The sequence below is a fragment of the Aulonocara stuartgranti genome (assembly GCF_965226115.1).
Source record: "Aulonocara stuartgranti genome assembly, chromosome: 15".
In the NCBI taxonomy this organism is placed as follows: domain Eukaryota; kingdom Metazoa; phylum Chordata; class Actinopteri; order Cichliformes; family Cichlidae; genus Aulonocara; species Aulonocara stuartgranti.
In genome coordinates this window covers 26348748-26365859 of record NC_138951.1, presented here as the reverse complement: position 1 = coordinate 26365859, position 17112 = coordinate 26348748, and the positions used below count along the sequence as shown (strand labels likewise).

Below are 17112 nucleotides of genomic sequence, written 5' to 3'. Positions count from 1 at the left end.
AAGCTGCAGTAAAAAACTATGGAAACTGTTTTACTGGTAAATGATACATAAATAAATAGGGCAGCACGGTGGCACAGTGGTTAGCACAGCAAGAAGGTCCTGAGTTCAATTCCACCATAAGGCCTGGGGTTCTCCCCGTGTTTGCGTGGGTTCCCTCCGGGTACTCCAGGTGTCCGTCCAAAGACATGCAGTTTGTGGGGATAGGTTAACTGAATATGCTAAATTGCCCATAGGTGTGAATGTGAGTCAAACAATTTGTGGTAACTTGCTATTTTTAATTGAACAACAACAAAAATAACATTATGTTTTATCATCGTTTAACACTGAGATTTCTACTACAACACTTAATAAACCACTGTACATAAGTATCATATCTGTAATGCAATTATTTAGCATTATTTAATAAAACTTAATTATTTAATTTCCTTCTAGAACCACCTAGGCTGTTCTAAAATATCTGTTCATTACATTATTTTTGTGACCATAGACGGTCACGTAAGGGTTTCTCAACAAACACATTCAGTTATGATCAAATATGTTCACAGTTCGATTAAAATTGATCCAACTGATTACCATTATTGCTCAGTAGCAGACAGTAACTGCAAAACTGAGTCATTGTCCATCCCGGACACCAGGGGCCGAAACTGAGCGACCCTTTCTCCTGCAGCCAATTAGATAACCCGGAAGCAGTAACAGGAAGGTCTCCAGCTGGATATGGGTTTGATGAGGTCGGATTTTTGAGGAAAGTGAAGCTCAAAGTTTGTCTTCAGAGGCTAAAAGCTGCTCAGATCAAAGATACAGAACATAAATCAGCCTTTAAATCAATTTATTTCTGCTCGAGTGACTCAAAGAAACCGACTAATTCCTGCAGATTCGTTTTTCGTTTACATATTGCATATGTTTACAGATTTTTGTTGATGCCAGTCTCTGATATGCAAACACACAGGACGCCTGTAAATGGAGAGTTATTGTAATGTCGGGCGTGTTACGTGTATTTGGCGCTAAATCTCCATGGTGACAGCTCATTTAGATGAGAGGGAAGCAGAAAAGGCGCCGTTGACTGAGCTTTAATGTGAGTTTAAACGACAGCCCTGATGACAGACACTTTAAAGCAGAAATCAGTTATTCAATGTCCATATGAGGATCCACATGATTTGGAACAATCCGCTGAACTCAACTGCACGAACACAGATGTAAATCTTGACTCTTTCGGCGTTAATGTCTCATTACAGAAGCCTTTTTCTTTTCTTTGAGAGACATTGTAACGTGTTTTTAGAATCACAGTTTAAAATGCTTAATATGAAAAAATGCGAGGAGCCCTGAAAGGTTTCGTAAGCGCTCGTTTTAATCACTTTGTAAAAGCGGTTACCTACAGTTTTGTAACCCGCTAACAGAGTTTGAATTTCCCGCAATCGTTTAGGGGTTACGTGAGCACTTCTCTCGACCTGACTGGCTGCTTCTTCTTCTTCTTCTTCTATATAGGGTTTACTGGCAGTTGGCAAACAGCAAAATGATGCATTACCGCCACCAACTACCCGACTTGGTCCCTCCCGACGGTTTAAAGGGACTCCTCGTATTGGCCAGCAGTTCTGGCGCCAAGATTCCAATAAAAGGGCGAGCTGAAGCAGAAGCCTTTCACTGTCTCCGTCTGTCCGCTGCTGCTATCTTTGCTTTCGGCAACTTTTAGCTTCTTAGGTTTTTTCTTTTCTTCGTCCTTTCGAACCCGCGAATTCACAATGCTGACCGCGCGCTCCCCGCTCTCCGTGAAGAACGAGCAGACCCTCAGCGGGCAGCTGGACAAAATGTCTCTGGACAAAGAGAACACGGTGAGGCTGCTTCAGGTTCCCGCTCACAGAGGCCGCCGATTCTCTAGCGTCACCGATCAATCACAGGTATTGATAAAGAGTTGCTGTGTGTGCTGACGGTCTGTGTCTCCTTTCAGCCTCCGGGCCCGAACAGCAGCCGCATCCTGGCGTCCAAAACCGCGCGGAGGATCTTCGACGCTGCTGCGGTAAGTGAGAGAAAAGCCGCAGGAAGCTTCGCACTTTTAGCGGATTCCTCATATCAGCGGACCGAGTCGATGCTGAGCTCACTGACGGCAGCTTCGTGTGTGTTACTGTGCAGATGTGGCGCCTAAACTGTGGCCGTGGCGCCAACAGTGAGCGGCAGGGCTGAGGTCGGTTCAGGGTTCTAGTTTATTAGGAAGAGCTGCTGTGGTGTTCAGGTTTTATGCCGTTTCTGTTATTTTGTCCACCACCTTCAGATCAGTGAACGATACAGGCAGCAAATCTGCACAAACTTTAACTTTTCACTGTTTTTGCTCCAGAATCGATGAATAAGCTAATCAATAATCCTGAGCAATGATCTTTGTCTTCAGCCCAAAGTGAAAAAGAGCAGCAGCTCGCAGGAGGAGGAGCCTCTGCTGAAGGACAACCCTCGCCGCTTCGTCATCTTCCCCATCGAGTACCACGATATCTGGCAGATGTACAAGAAGGCAGAGGCGTCCTTCTGGACGGCAGAGGAGGTAGGTAGAGCTGTAATGGGGCGGGGCTTGATGCTGGACGCCGTGATGCTGACGTGCCCTTTCTGTGCAGGTGGATCTGTCCAAGGACCTGCAGCACTGGGATGCCATGAAGGACGAAGAGCGCTACTTCATCTCCCACGTGTTGGCCTTCTTTGCCGCCAGCGACGGCATCGTCAATGAGAACCTGGTGAGCCGCTGCGCCTGCTCTTACAGATGGTTTTGAGGTCACGGACCGCTGTAACACTCTTGTTGTCGCTCTTTGACCAACAGGTGGAGCGCTTCATGCAGGAAGTGCAGGTAACGGAGGCCCGGTGTTTCTACGGTTTCCAGATCGCCATGGAGAACATCCACTCAGAGATGTACAGCCTGCTGATCGACACGTACATCAAGGACCCCAAAGAGAGGTACGCAGGAGGCGGGGCCAAATACTGTTCTGTAGTGGCTTAACTGGCCTGTACTGATCTAACTGGTGAGTCACGATGTGTTCCCGCCCTCAGAGAGTACCTGTTTAATGCCATCGAGACGCTGCCGTGCGTGAAGAAGAAGGCTGACTGGGCGCTCAACTGGATCGGCAACAAGAACGCCACCTACGGTAAATAAGCTGCTGCCCATTAGGCCACCTGACGCAATGGTTCCACCTCAAGCAGCTTCATTGATTATTGTCTGTTTATTGATCTGCAGGAGAGCGCGTGGTGGCCTTTGCCGCTGTGGAGGGGATCTTCTTCTCGGGTTCGTTCGCCGCCATCTTCTGGCTGAAGAAGAGAGGCCTGATGCCCGGCCTGACCTTCTCCAACGAGCTCATCAGCAGAGACGAGGTGAGGCGCCCTGTTGGTGTCAGATTGCAGGTATTGATCCAGTGATGATGTCACTCTTAACGTGTGTTTGTGTGCCTGCCGCGTTTAGGGTCTGCACTGTGACTTTGCCTGTCTGATGTTCAAACACCTGGTGAACAAACCGCCCAAGGAAACTGTCATCAGCATCATCAAGAACGCCGTGGAGATCGAGCAGGTGAGTCCCAGCTGCAGGTGAAGCTGCTCTGCTGGGCCCACTGGTTCATGGTGGATTTACTGGTTCAGGATGGCTTTAATGGGTTTATTGGTTTGTGTGCAGGAGTTCCTGACTGACGCTCTGCCCGTCAAGCTCATCGGGATGAACTGCGACATGATGAAACGGTACATCGAGTTCGTGGCCGACAGACTGTTGCTGGAGCTCGGCTTCTCCAAGGTAACGCCCCACACAGGTCATGTAATCATGTGACTGACTTAAAGGCAGAAAAACAGCATCACAACACTCATCTCAGTGACAAGCTAAACTTAAAATAAAACATGATCAGTTCTCCACACAGACACATTTCAGGAACTCTTTGACCTCAGAGAGCAACATGATGAAAGTGATGGTGTGAGTGATGATGAAGTGCGCAGGGGTACGGACCTCAGCCAGTGATGGGGGCTGAGTGCTGCTGCAGAGTCTGATCAGAGGACGAGTGGTTCTCTGATGGGCAGCGGCAGTGCGACACAGACGCCTATCTGAACTCGCCCATGGGTGGGGGCGGGTGACCTCAGGGTGGGGGCAGTGGGTGGAGCTGACTGACATGGTGTTTCTGTGTGCAGATCTACCGGGTGGAGAACCCTTTTGACTTCATGGAGAACATCTCCCTGGAGGGAAAGACCAACTTCTTTGAGAAGCGGGTGGGCGAGTACCAGAGGATGGGCGTGATGGCGACGCCCACGGACAACACCTTCCGGTTGGACGCTGACTTCTGATGGTGGAGCGTCCCTGCCGTCACACTACCTCCGTCCCGGTGCATGCTGGAACAGACTCTTGGACTTTTAGGGTCAAATGATGAACTGAATCTTTATTTACAGACTTGAGTCTGTGAGCCGCAGCATTAGACCTGATCAAATCTAACGCTGTGGCTCAGCGCTTTGTAAATATGTCAGGGTTTTAAATGTGTACAGTTTACATTTGTTTTTTTTTTTTTTTAGTGTATTTTTAATACTGAGCTTTAATAAATGACTCTGTGAACAGGAACCAGCTCTGGTCTTTTTCTTCTGACATTAAGTTGAACTGAAAAGTTTAAAACATTTTTAAAATCTGGTTCCTCAGGTTTCATCTGATTTGACTGCGTAAACTTAAAGTCATGTTCATAGAGAAAACTAATCTGAACTCAACATCTGACCCAGCGTCACGGCTGGGCGATGATCTGGTCCCTGTTGTGGCGCCAGCACCACTATCATCAGCAGCTGCTTTTGGAACAAAACAGCTGGACAGATGTGAGGAATGACAGACTTTTATTTTGAAGACACTGGACAAGACATGGGTTTTTAGTAAAAGAGGAAATGAAGTTAGAATCTGTTAAATGATTGGTTACGGAGGAGGCGTCAGTGGTTTTTTTTTTTATGGCTTCGTGTTCATGATGGTTAGCAGGCGCTCAGAGGACTCTGACGACAAGCAGTGTCACATCTCCTTTCACCTCCACCTGGTTGATGGCGCTCAGTTCCTTCATACGGTGTTTGTAATCGAGCTGGTGCTGCCCATTCATGGCAACTCTGAAGTGCTGCGCGTCGCAGCGGATGATCATCTGTGGGGAGATGACAGCAGGTTTTAAAAATTAAACAAAAAAACCCATCACAACATGTGGATGTTAAGGCAGGGGTCAAAGGTCACCTCAAAGTACTGCCCCGCAGTAAAGGGAAAGGAAGCGAGCGCCATCTCCTCATGACCCCAGCAGTCGGACAGAAAGGAGTTCCTGACAAAGACACGCTTCTTCAAGCGAGGGTTCAGGTGGAGAGCGATGTCGGACCCGGTCGCTGGACGCAAGTTCACGCAGAAACTGTAACAGGAAGTGATGTCATTAATGAGCCATGAAAGGCTAAACCGAAACTCTGAACTGCTTCATGTTTACTTTCTCTGCAGGTTCATGCAAGGTGGTCTGTGATGATCAAGTGACGGTCACATAACTCAATTTAAATTTATATTTAAATAAAACCTGTAAACTCTGAAAATGTTTCAGTGACTTTAATCCAAACATTGCACTTCAGTTTAAGCTAATCAGTTTCTACTGGCGCCAGACTTCAGGTTTACTACATAGAAGTTATTCATCACAGTCAGGTTTTCATTGTGTTAGTTGGCTCAACAATACCTAAACCCCACAAACATAATGTCTCTGAGCAGCTTGTGGAGTCAGCTTGTAAATCAGAGCCTGTATTCACAAAGCTGTGATTAATTTATTATGAATTTAAGAATATAAAACTTATGTTGTTATTAACAAGAACAAAATTTTTACTAAAGTTAATTTAAGTTCTGATCGATGCCTCACTGATTGTCGCTTTGATCAGTTTCTGTACTGGGCTCCCACAGCTGTTTATTATCCTTACCTCTCTGCGTTCTGATTGGTCTCTCCTTTGATGATGATGCTGCGTCCGACTGTCAGCCCATTAACCAGCTGACCTCTGAACGGGATACTCTGTAGGAAACAGAGAGTCAGACACACTAAAACATTTCCCTTTTTTTGGCTTTATAGTTTTAAATATAAATTTAGATCTGTGTTAAAAGTTAGAAGATCATTTGGTATCAAATAAGATCAGTGATCTCACTGATTAATGTAAGATCAATGGGTGAAATATGATAAATCATTTTCTTTACCAAAATATGATTTCAGGCCAACCATGTGGGCTGATATAATATGACTGATATAAAAAACAGATTTTAATTGATCATATTTATGTTAAGTAAAATAAGCTAAAAGTTGCTTTAAAAATAATTCATTCAAATTTCTTTGTATTAAACTGTTGTTATTGTAAGAAATAAATGCATCATCAATCAATGATTTGATCAGGAAAACTCACCAAATCACCTGATGAGGAGAACACTGGCTGAAACGCATGGGAAAAAAAATCTGATTAAAATCTGATCGACTGATGCATAACTCTAGCCAATCAGACCACATCCGACGCTGATCAAAAAACAGACGCAGTTTCTCCAGAAAGGTCCACATTTCCGCTGCCCTGTGATGACTCGTGTCCTGTGCTATGAAGATACCCACGTTATCTTTCTGTTATGATCCACTTAAGCTAACAGTGAGGGTCAGAGTTCACACCAAGCTGGTTATCAACTGGGTAAGTAACTCAGGATTTGACCTGTGCAGTCACATGAAAGGGGCGGGGCTTTCATATTTGGAAGCATTTCGCAGATCACGTGACTTTTCTTCCACAGAAAACAATCCTTATGAGTGCCAGCCATCCAGAGATGCTATCAGACAGTGATTTCAAATCTTTAGCTAACATAAAACTATACTAGTGAAATGCAACACAGATATTGAAAGGACACCTGATCAATTATTGCTGATTCGTCTGTGTCCTTATTGGGCGGACTGCCAGCGGGAGAGGTGGGGCTCTGAAACAAACAAACAAACAAACAAACAGGTTAACCCTCTGATGGTAAAGCTGCAGGTTGCCACGGGTTACAGAGACACTCACTGAGCTCGGGGAAAGGATGCCCACAGCCTGAACTTTAACTTTTCCTGAGATGCTGATGGTGTCAACACGCTCCAGCTCCACTCTGTGTTTGTACTCCAGCAGGTGGGCGCCATTCACAGCCACCTGAACACGCACGGAAAACAACACATCGCTGGACACCAGTTTGACTTGCATTGAACAGTTAAACTCTGCCGTGCTGACTCTTCTCTGACACCTGATTGGTCGGCTCGTCTCTCACCTTGAACTGGTCTTGGAGGATGAGGATGATGAGCTCGAAGTCGACCTCGAGCCTGAAGGGCATCTCGTAGTGGATCTGTTCGCGGCCCCAGCACTCTTTCGTCAGCGTGTTGCACACGATGGACGACTTTTTGATCCTCGGGTTGAAATGGAACGCTACGTCGGCCCGCGGCTTCACGCTGCTGCCGCAGGTGAAGTCCACCTGGAACCTGTGAGACAGCGAACAGAGAGAGAAGATCCCGCTTTAAGAATCTGCACCCCGACTCTGACGTTTGTTTTTTTTTTAAATATCCGATTGATGATGAAGATCGGCATCCTCACCTGTCAGCACCAGACGGCACAGAGCCCTTGATCAGAACCATCTCACCTGGCAAGAACCCACCCAGGATCGTCCCAGCAAAGGGAATCGACTGTGGACAGAACACCACAAACATGAGGAGGGTCAGATGACCACAGAGAACACCTAGAAACACCTGAGAGGAGGGACTAGATCGGTGTGAATGAACCAGAGCTCAAAGCTCCGTCAGCAGCTGATCAGATTAGAATCTGAAATTAGAATGTAACAGGAGAATCACAGAAATTCTCCTGCTTTCACTTAGAGACGCTCAGAGAAAACCTCCACCTGTTTAAATATATGAAATTTGTAGATACGTGTAGAGGTTTTTCCAAAAGTTTGATTTGGCACAGATTTTATGCCGAATGTCCTCCCTGACACAACCCTCCTGTTTACCTGGGCTCTGACCCGGGGATGGGTGTGTCTCCCCTCCTGGGCTTGAATGTGTTACCCTGTATGCAGCACAGATCCACGTCTGTGGATTTGAAATAAAGTGAAATAAACGTGTCTAAACAGATTCAAGAAACGTGAAGAAGTGAAGTGAAGAAGCTTTTCCATGAGACGAGGTGAAACGTCTTCAAGAAACTTAAAGATGTCCAGTCGCGTTTCTTTCCAAGCTCCTTAGACTACCATGACCTGGATCACTGCGAACCTTCACAGACAGCTTTGATTTGATTATAAAAAGATAACTAAAATAAAAGCAGAGCAGTAAATAATCTGCTCTCAGGTCTTTGGACTGTCTGTCTGTATCAGGCCGTCAGTTCCGCTTTCAAGTCCAAAGTATTCTCATTAAGCTTGTTCCGCACTTGTAGTCAAACGATTCTGACTCCAGGTAAAGACACCTGCTAGCTCACTTGAGTCACCACAGTAAGACTGTGTGACGAGTCATGTGCAAAGGTGGCAAAAGTGCTCGCTCATCTTGGCTAACTAGATGCTGAAGTACAGCAAGCGCAGTTTACGGACACCTGCAGTGGTTCTGGTCTTCATGTGACATCCTCAGGGGACTAATAAACGAATAGGACTGCCTGTCATGTGTTTCTGTTCAGGCTCAGATAAGTTTGATGTTTGAGGCTCACAGTGATAAAATAATAACTCCCCCAAAGACGTCAAACCTGAAGTCCGTTCTGAAAATGTGAGGAGCAGAAGGTTCAGGTGTTTGTTTCAAATGTAGGGAGTGAAAATAAAAAGAAGTCAGAAAAAAAAAAAACAACTCAAGTACCAACAAAGTATTTGCACTTTACGTCCCACCTCTGGTCATGTGATCATTATTATTAAACTTCAAACAGTACTCCACCTGCAGGAGAATATATAAGTTTATAGGTGGATCTGAATTGGGTGACCTGTCCACCCAAAGACGACTGTAATTGTAAACTGGTGCTAAAGAAAGAAAGTTGAATTGAATTACAGTCCTCAAGTTACTTTACTTTTGCCCACAGCTCTGCTAACATCCCAACAAAGAATCTCTGTTGTTTCTCACATGTTTGAGCTGAATTCAAACCTTTTTCTTTTTGACTGTTAATAATCATATCAGCAGTTTTATGAAGGGCAGCTTTCAGCAGCTGAGTCACTGATTTAAAGCTGGTTTTGTTCTCTCAGCAGGTCGAGACTTCCTGCAGGTTTTATTTGTCTAGATCTGAAGGCCTGTTTTTACCTCCTCTTGTTCACTGTGCTTTTAGTTTGAATCATTTAAAAAAAAACTTCTCCATTCTCAATCTTCATGCACAAATATCTCCTCTACATTTCAGAAGAAGTTATAAAAAATGTAACAGAAAGACAGAGCAGATTTCTCCTATACTGACTTCCCTTCATTGGCACTCTGTTAAATACAGAATTCAAAATCCTGCTCCTCACATACAAGGTCTTAAACAATAAGGCCCCAACTTATCGTAATGACCTTATAGTACAATATGTACCATATATCACACTGCAGACTTACTTGTTGTTCCTAGAGTATTTAAAAGTTGAATGAGAGGCAGAGCCTTCAGTTTTCAGATCCCTCTTCTTCTAAACCAGTTTTCAGTTTGAATTCAGGAAACAGACACCATTTCTACTTTTAAGTTCAGGCTTCAAACTTTCCTTTTTGCTAGTTACGGCTGGATCAGGTGACCCTGAATCCTCCCCTAGTTGTGCTGCAATAGGTGGAGGCTGCTGGGGGATTCCCACGATACACTGGGCATTTGTTCTTTGCTCACTATGTGTTAATAGACCTCTCTGCATTTAATTATTAGTTATTATTAATATCTGGCTCTCTTCCACAGCATGTCTTTGTCCTGTCTTCCCCCACAGAGCAGATAGCCGCCCCTCCCTGATCCTGATTCTGCTGGAGGTTTCTTCCTGTTAAAAGGGAGTTTTTCCTTCCCACTGTTGCCAAAGTCCTTGCTCATAGGGGGTCATATGATTGTTGGGTTTTTCTCTTTATGTATTATTGTAGGGTCTGCCTTACAATACAAAGTGCGAATGCCGTTGTAATTTGGCACTGTATAGACAAAATTGAATTGAAATTAATTGAACTCACTCCTTAAACTAGACGAAAACCCACTAAAATTTTTGCATATTTTAAATTTTCTATATATCCAACCCACCAGATCAGATCAAATCAAACTGTGCCGACCTGTTCTTTAATTCGGTCTAAAATAAAACACGAACAGGGTGACATGCGACTCTAAAAATGATGCTGGGCGGAGGCACTAATCTTTAACACAGTTTGTCCAAAAAGGTTGACGAAACAAAGTTTTCAGTGGATGACACTAAAGCCGGAATCCCAGGGGTCAGTTATTATATTTACACGATGTCACACGTGATGTAGAAGAACGATTCATGATAAATAATCAGTGTCAAACGAGCCAAAACACCGTCGCCAAACTGAATACAATTTTGAAGATATTTTACAAATTGTCTCAGATGTGTTCACATCTAAACTCAAACATACTTAAAATCACACTTTAAATACATGGTCTCTAATTCAACCTGAAAAAACAAAACAAAAACACGCTTAACCCACACAGCATCTCATGTGACCGAAACTCATGTCAAGCCAGCCTCTCTGAACGTGTGTTCCGCAGTGCGGCAGTACCAAAGGTTTCCTATAAATAAAGTTTTTAGCGGATGATATTGAATCCGAACTCTTTCCGTTGTTTGTCAGTGTATTTAAAACACTTCGAATATTTTTTAAAAGAATGTTTAACATAAGATAGTCATTGTTTAAGGCTGTTAGGTGAGCTAAAATGCTAACTGGTCCCTTCACAGAAGCATCGTCGATCAACAATCGATTTATCCTTGAAAATGAGAATGAAAACTGATGATAGAGATCAATTCGAAACCATAGGATATCTTACCGGGTTGTGGAACACCTGCCTCGGGTTGGAAATCGACATTTTTGCGCAGAATAGCTTCTCCGCAGCTCTTTCTGACTACTTCGTTTGTTTACTTCCGTTTATGACGTCACGCGGATCACGTGTTCAAAGATAAGACCAAAGACTACAGACCCGAAGATAAAATCAGAGCACACAGTAATGTCAACTGAATTCTCGTAGAAATATAGTTAAACCCACTTTAAACTAAAAAGCGTGTTTTTGGTCTAAACTGTTGTTATGTAAAACACGTTGTGGTCCTTGGTGATGACGTCACTGTCCTCTCCTTAGAGACTGCGGAGGTGGAAAAATTAGTCTCGTGGTTCCAATAAATGATTGATGGGAGACTGCGAGGTTTCCGATTGACCTCTGAGGAAAAAAAACAAACAAAAAAAAAATATGAGGAAATCATCTCAGTGAACATTATTGTCAAAATGTGGTTTGCTGAGTGATTAACACTGAAAAACTTCTGGAAAATGTTTTTATTTATTTTGGAATAAAATGTATAACTGCTCAATTATCTCCAAACCTGCTGTCAGCCACCAGGACAAACAAGACATGAATATTATCATGTCTGAGTCACATGTTTATAACGTATGAACACTGAAGCGCCAGCCTTTGAATTTTATCCAGAACAGAGACAGGTTATATCCTTCCTTACATCCTCCTGTGAGTGACAAATTAAAGGAAAATCCTTAACCTTTGACCCTCCACATCACATGTTGCTGGCGGCCTTGACATCAACTTGATGCAGCCTGTTAGTTTAACAGATACAACACTGGACCTCAAAGTGTACACTGAGTACAAACTACATATCCCATGAGTACATCCAATTCTGTCTCACAAAGAGATGCCATCCCACCACTGGACTGCAGGGTTTTTGTTAAACTAGAAACACCAGTGCTGTCTTCATTATGAAAATAAAATATTCTCAAAAATGATCAATATCTGAAATATTTAAATGTGCAGATTACCGCTGTTGTTTTAGGACAAACTGCCACAGCTGTTGTTCCCTCTACAACTCATTGTGTAGAGAAGTCAGTGCATTGTCTTCATTTCAAGAGGCTGCAACCATGATGGGTAAAAACTTTGGGGACACTTGGGGAAATTTCTGTAGATTCTCGGAAAACTTGTTTAAGACTAAACAACCCCAAAAGTCTATTTATACACGGCTGTGGTTGCTCAGCCTCAGAGTCTTAATTCAGATCAGATGAGTTGTACAGAAATGAAGATCATCTCCATTTCTGTACAACACATCTGCAACTGTGACAGCAGCAGCACATCATTGGCTAGGCTGTCCAGTGCAAGTCGCTCACTTCCAGCCTTGTCCGGCCTGAAATGATGGGACTACGGTGATTTAGAAAGATGTTACAGATGTGAAACTGAAGAGTCTGCTTTTTACAAACAGTTGCTTTATTACAAAAATGTACATATTTAAAACTATAATAAGACTTAATAAAAACTCTACAAAGTCTATGTACAAAAAGAAAGAAAAAACAAACAAACAAACAAACGTTTGAACCCGACTGCAGTCCTGCCTGCAATCCAACTGGCTGAAGTCCAAAGAGCAGCCACCGCCTCAGAAGTCAGCGTCCAACCGGAAGGTGTTGTCCGTGGGCGTCGCCATCACGCCCATCCTCTGGTACTCGCCCACCCGCTTCTCAAAGAAGTTGGTCTTTCCCTCCAGGGAGATGTTCTCCATGAAGTCAAAAGGGTTCTCCACCCGGTAGATCTGCACACAGAAACACCATGTCAGTCAGCTCCACCCACTGCCCCCACCCTGAGGTCACCCGCCCCCACCCATGGGCGAGTTCAGATAGGCGTCTGTGTCGCACTGCCGCTGCCCATCAGAGAACCACTCGTCCTCTGATCAGACTCTGCAGCAGCACTCAGCCCCCATCACTGGCTGAGGTCCGTACCCCTGCGCACTTCATCATCACTCACACCATCACTTTCATCATGTTGCTCTCTGAGGTCAAAGAGTTCCTGAAATGTGTCTGTGTGGAGAACTGATCATGTTTTATTTTAAGTTTAGCTTGTCACTGAGATGAGTGTTGTGATGCTGTTTTTCTGCCTTTAAGTCAGTCACATGATTACATGACCTGTGTGGGGCGTTACCTTGGAGAAGCCGAGCTCCAGCAACAGTCTGTCGGCCACGAACTCGATGTACCGTTTCATCATGTCGCAGTTCATCCCGATGAGCTTGACGGGCAGAGCGTCAGTCAGGAACTCCTGCACACAAACCAATAAACCCATTAAAGCCATCCTGAACCAGTAAATCCACCATGAACCAGTGGGCCCAGCAGAGCAGCTTCACCTGCAGCTGGGACTCACCTGCTCGATCTCCACGGCGTTCTTGATGATGCTGATGACAGTTTCCTTGGGCGGTTTGTTCACCAGGTGTTTGAACATCAGACAGGCAAAGTCACAGTGCAGACCCTAAACGCGGCAGGCACACAAACACACGTTAAGAGTGACATCATCACTGGATCAATACCTGCAATCTGACACCAACAGGGCGCCTCACCTCGTCTCTGCTGATGAGCTCGTTGGAGAAGGTCAGGCCGGGCATCAGGCCTCTCTTCTTCAGCCAGAAGATGGCGGCGAACGAACCCGAGAAGAAGATCCCCTCCACAGCGGCAAAGGCCACCACGCGCTCTCCTGCAGATCAATAAACAGACAATAATCAATGAAGCTGCTTGAGGTGGAACCATTGCGTCAGGTGGCCTAATGGGCAGCAGCTTATTTACCGTAGGTGGCGTTCTTGTTGCCGATCCAGTTGAGCGCCCAGTCAGCCTTCTTCTTCACGCACGGCAGCGTCTCGATGGCATTAAACAGGTACTCTCTGAGGGCGGGAACACATCGTGACTCACCAGTTAGATCAGTACAGGCCAGTTAAGCCACTACAGAACAGTATTTGGCCCCGCCTCCTGCGTACCTCTCTTTGGGGTCCTTGATGTACGTGTCGATCAGCAGGCTGTACATCTCTGAGTGGATGTTCTCCATGGCGATCTGGAAACCGTAGAAACACCGGGCCTCCGTTACCTGCACTTCCTGCATGAAGCGCTCCACCTGTTGGTCAAAGAGCGACAACAAGAGTGTTACAGCGGTCCGTGACCTCAAAACCATCTGTAAGAGCAGGCGCAGCGGCTCACCAGGTTCTCATTGACGATGCCGTCGCTGGCGGCAAAGAAGGCCAACACGTGGGAGATGAAGTAGCGCTCTTCGTCCTTCATGGCATCCCAGTGCTGCAGGTCCTTGGACAGATCCACCTGCACAGAAAGAGCACGTCAGCATCACGGCGTCCAGCATCAAGCCCCGCCCCATTACAGCTCTACCTACCTCCTCTGCCGTCCAGAAGGACGCCTCTGCCTTCTTGTACATCTGCCAGATATCGTGGTACTCGATGGGGAAGATGACGAAGCGGCGAGGGTTGTCCTTCAGCAGAGGCTCCTCCTCCTGCGAGCTGCTGCTCTTTTTCACTTTGGGCTGAAGACAAAGATCATTGCTCAGGATTATTGATTAGCTTATTCATCGATTCTGGAGCAAAAACAGTGAAAAGTTAAAGTTTGTGCAGATTTGCTGCCTGTATCGTTCACTGATCTGAAGGTGGTGGACAAAATAACAGAAACGGCATAAAACCTGAACACCACAGCAGCTCTTCCTAATAAACTAGAACCCTGAACCGACCTCAGCCCTGCCGCTCACTGTTGGCGCCACGGCCACAGTTTAGGCGCCACATCTGCTGCCGTCAGTGAGCTCAGCATCAACTCGGTCCGCTGATATGAGGAATCCGCTAAATGTGCGAAGCTTCCTGCGGCTTTTCTCTCACTTACCGCAGCAGCGTCGAAGATCCTCCGCGCGGTTTTGGACGCCAGGATGCGGCTGCTGTTCGGGCCCGGAGGCTGAAAGGAGACACAGACCGTCAGCACACACAGCGACTCTTTATCGATACCTGTAATTGTTCGGTGACGTTAAAGAATCGGCGGCCTCTGTGAGCGGGAACCTGAAGCAGCCTCACCGTGTTCTCTTTGTCCAGAGACATTTTGTCCAGCTGCCCGCTGAGGGTCTGCTCGTTCTTCACGGAGAGCGGGGAGCGCGCGGTCAGCATTGTGACTTTTCGGGTTCAAACGGACACAAAGAAAAAACACTAAGAAGCTAAAAGGAGCAGAAAGCTAAAGCTTAGTAGCTGCAGATAGACGGAGACAGTATAGGGCTTCCGCTGCTCGCCCTTTTATTGGAATCTTGGCGCTAGAACTGCTGGCCAATGGGCACGCAGCTAAATGAGCCCCTTTAAACAGTCGGGAGGGACCGAGCCAATCAGGTCGCGAGAAGTGCTCTCGTGACCCCTAAACGATTGCGGGAAATTCAAACTCTTTGTTTGTGCGGGTTACAAAACCTTTCGTAACTGCTGTTTACAAAATGATTAAAACGAGTGCTTACGAAACCTTTCAGACTTTGATAAAAAATATTGCATTGGTTCATATTAAACATTTTATACTGTGATTCAAAAACACTTTAGAATGTTTCTCAAAGAAAAAACGCTTCTGTAATAATGAGACTTTAGCGCCTAAAGAATCAAGAATTACATCTATTTTCGTGCAGGTTAAGTTCAGCGGGTTGTTCTAAATCATGTGGCTGGATCCACACATATTAACGGACACTAACCGATTTCTGCTTTAAAGGGTCTACCATCAACTCGCCGTTATTTAACCTGAATCAGTCTTTATTTCTGCTGCCGCCATTTCTGATTTCCTCTCATCTAAATGAGCTGTCATATCAGAGAACAAACACTTGCATCAACAAAAAATGTAAAAGCGCAAAGAGGATTCTGGAGGAATGTCGGTCACTTGAGCAGAAAAAATGGATTCAAAAGGAGATTTATTGAGTCTTTCTGGCTCCCATCACCTGAATGTGTTGTAACTGCGGTCTGAGTAGCTGTCAGCCTCTGGAGACAAACTTTGAATTTCATTTTCCTCATGAATCCGATCTTATTAAACCTACATCTCCTTCCAGCTTGAGAGCTTCGTGTTACTGCTTCCGGGTTACATCTGACGAGATCGGGTCGCTCAGTTTCGCCCCCTGTTGTGCGGGATGGACTTAGTGACTCAGTTTTCCAGTTGTTGTCGGCAACAGTCATGATCCTTTTGATGCATTTTGTAATCAAACTGTAAACATATTTGACTATAACTAAATCTGTCTGGATGAGAAACCCTTATCTGACCCTTTATCTCCAAATAACAAAAATATCTTCAGTAATAATAAACAACTATGAATCAATGAATCAATGAAAGCTTTAATAAAAGACTTAAGTCCATGATTACACAAAGCACAACTTATAAAACCAAAATGAAAATATAAAAATATATTTAAACATTAAACCATATTACAAATATAATGAACACAGGCCCAATGCTACAAACAGTACAATTAAAAGAAATCAGTTTACACATAAAGTCTTAAACCAGCTTCCTCAGACTGGATAAATGATGGGAATAACTCACAGTAGGATTTGTGAGTGCTGAAATCATAGCGTTAGCCGGAGCATCCAAATACTCTACAAAAGTGAACATTAACTTCTTCAAAAGTACTTTAAAAGTACAAACACCCTAACCTAACATAAACATCTGACTGGCACTCCCTCCTCTAGGTAGATGGTAGGTAGGATTCTCATTGCATCATTGTAAGTGAAATGCAACTTCTGCATGCTATGAATGCTGAATGACCAACAAAACATTTTTTCTCTTTCATTTATGTCACACAATGCTGTATGAAACATTTCTCGCGGGCACTTCTCGTACTTATAGTACGTAGTACGCGTAGTGCACGTACTTCAAGCATGCAGATCCTGAATTGGGACACAGCCATAGTCTAGTAAAGTACCAGGAAGGGGTGGGGCTTCCTGAAAACTCCAGATACTTTATATTTAAAAAAGTTTTCTTTACTCTGCTAATGCATTTCTAAGTAATGTATAGTGGTTGTTTTTCATGTGGATGACTGTCTTCTGGCTGGATTTATAAATGGGTAGGCTATTAATAGAAATATTATGATTGTGCTGTTTTGTTTTTAAGACTCTAATGACTCATTTCATCACACTGATATTCGGACATTCCTTCTTGTTAAGCATGAAGGTGCTCCGTTTACACTTCACTCTGTCCGAGCATAAATGTATTTTTTATTGTTAATTGA

At 44.6% G+C, this 17112-nt stretch overlaps 3 protein-coding genes across 4 annotated transcripts; 1 reads left to right on the top strand and 2 right to left on the bottom strand.

The window, feature by feature from the left end:
- Positions 1-698: 698 nt before the first annotated feature.
- On the top strand, positions 699-4555 carry LOC309690137 (ribonucleoside-diphosphate reductase subunit M2). 2 transcript variants are annotated; one of them, XM_082507054.1, is made up of 11 exons: positions 699-1072; positions 1483-1826; positions 1943-2011; positions 2378-2524; positions 2595-2711; positions 2795-2928; positions 3022-3116; positions 3206-3339; positions 3428-3532; positions 3635-3748; positions 4135-4555. In XM_082507054.1, the coding sequence occupies exons 2-11, from the start codon at positions 1737-1739 to the stop codon at positions 4285-4287; spliced, it is 1158 nt and encodes a 385-aa protein (XP_082363180.1). In that variant the 5' UTR covers positions 699-1072; positions 1483-1736; the 3' UTR covers positions 4288-4555. The 2 variants fall into 2 exon arrangements, with proteins under 2 accessions (XP_082363180.1, XP_082363179.1); XM_082507053.1 differs by having other exon boundaries at positions 699-1826.
- A 243-nt stretch (positions 4556-4798) lies between these two features.
- On the bottom strand, positions 4799-11030 carry LOC309690145 (galectin-8-like). The gene is made up of 9 exons (XM_082507070.1): positions 10909-11030; positions 7561-7649; positions 7241-7448; positions 7003-7125; positions 6854-6919; positions 6373-6399; positions 5902-5990; positions 5192-5357; positions 4799-5105 (listed from the first exon to the last, which is right to left on the bottom strand). The coding sequence occupies exons 1-9, from the start codon at positions 10945-10947 to the stop codon at positions 4956-4958; spliced, it is 957 nt and encodes a 318-aa protein (XP_082363196.1). The 5' UTR covers positions 10948-11030; the 3' UTR covers positions 4799-4955.
- A 1285-nt stretch (positions 11031-12315) lies between these two features.
- On the bottom strand, positions 12316-15825 carry LOC309690138 (ribonucleoside-diphosphate reductase subunit M2). Its single transcript, XM_082507055.1, has 10 exons — positions 14945-15825; positions 14760-14828; positions 14266-14412; positions 14079-14195; positions 13862-13995; positions 13674-13768; positions 13451-13584; positions 13258-13362; positions 13042-13155; positions 12316-12655 (listed from the first exon to the last, which is right to left on the bottom strand). Exons 1-10 carry the CDS (start codon positions 15032-15034, stop codon positions 12503-12505), a joined length of 1158 nt encoding a protein of 385 aa, XP_082363181.1. The 5' UTR covers positions 15035-15825; the 3' UTR covers positions 12316-12502.
- Positions 15826-17112: the final 1287 nt, after the last annotated feature.

Coding starts and splice junctions, on each gene's coding strand:
- LOC309690137 (XM_082507054.1), top strand. CDS start 1,737: ATGCTGACCGCGCGCTCCCCGCTCTCCGTGAAGAACGAGCAGACCCTC. Junction 2,012..2,377: donor GGATCTTCGACGCTGCTGCG/GTAAGTGAGAGA, acceptor CTTTGTCTTCAG/CCCAAAGTGAAAAAGAGCAG. Junction 3,340..3,427: donor AGCTCATCAGCAGAGACGAG/GTGAGGCGCCCT, acceptor TGCCGCGTTTAG/GGTCTGCACTGTGACTTTGC.
- LOC309690145 (XM_082507070.1), bottom strand. CDS start 10,947: ATGTCGATTTCCAACCCGAGGCAGGTGTTCCACAACCCG. Junction 7,126..7,240: donor TCCTCCAAGACCAGTTCAAG/GTGAGAGACGAG, acceptor GTGCGTGTTCAG/GTGGCTGTGAATGGCGCCCA. Junction 5,991..6,372: donor TCTCCTCATCAGGTGATTTG/GTGAGTTTTCCT, acceptor TGTTTCCTACAG/AGTATCCCGTTCAGAGGTCA.
- LOC309690138 (XM_082507055.1), bottom strand. CDS start 15,034: ATGCTGACCGCGCGCTCCCCGCTCTCCGTGAAGAACGAGCAGACCCTC. Junction 13,769..13,861: donor ATCAAGGACCCCAAAGAGAG/GTACGCAGGAGG, acceptor TCCCGCCCTCAG/AGAGTACCTGTTTAATGCCA. Junction 12,656..13,041: donor TGGAGCTCGGCTTCTCCAAG/GTAACGCCCCAC, acceptor TTCTGTGTGCAG/ATCTACCGGGTGGAGAACCC.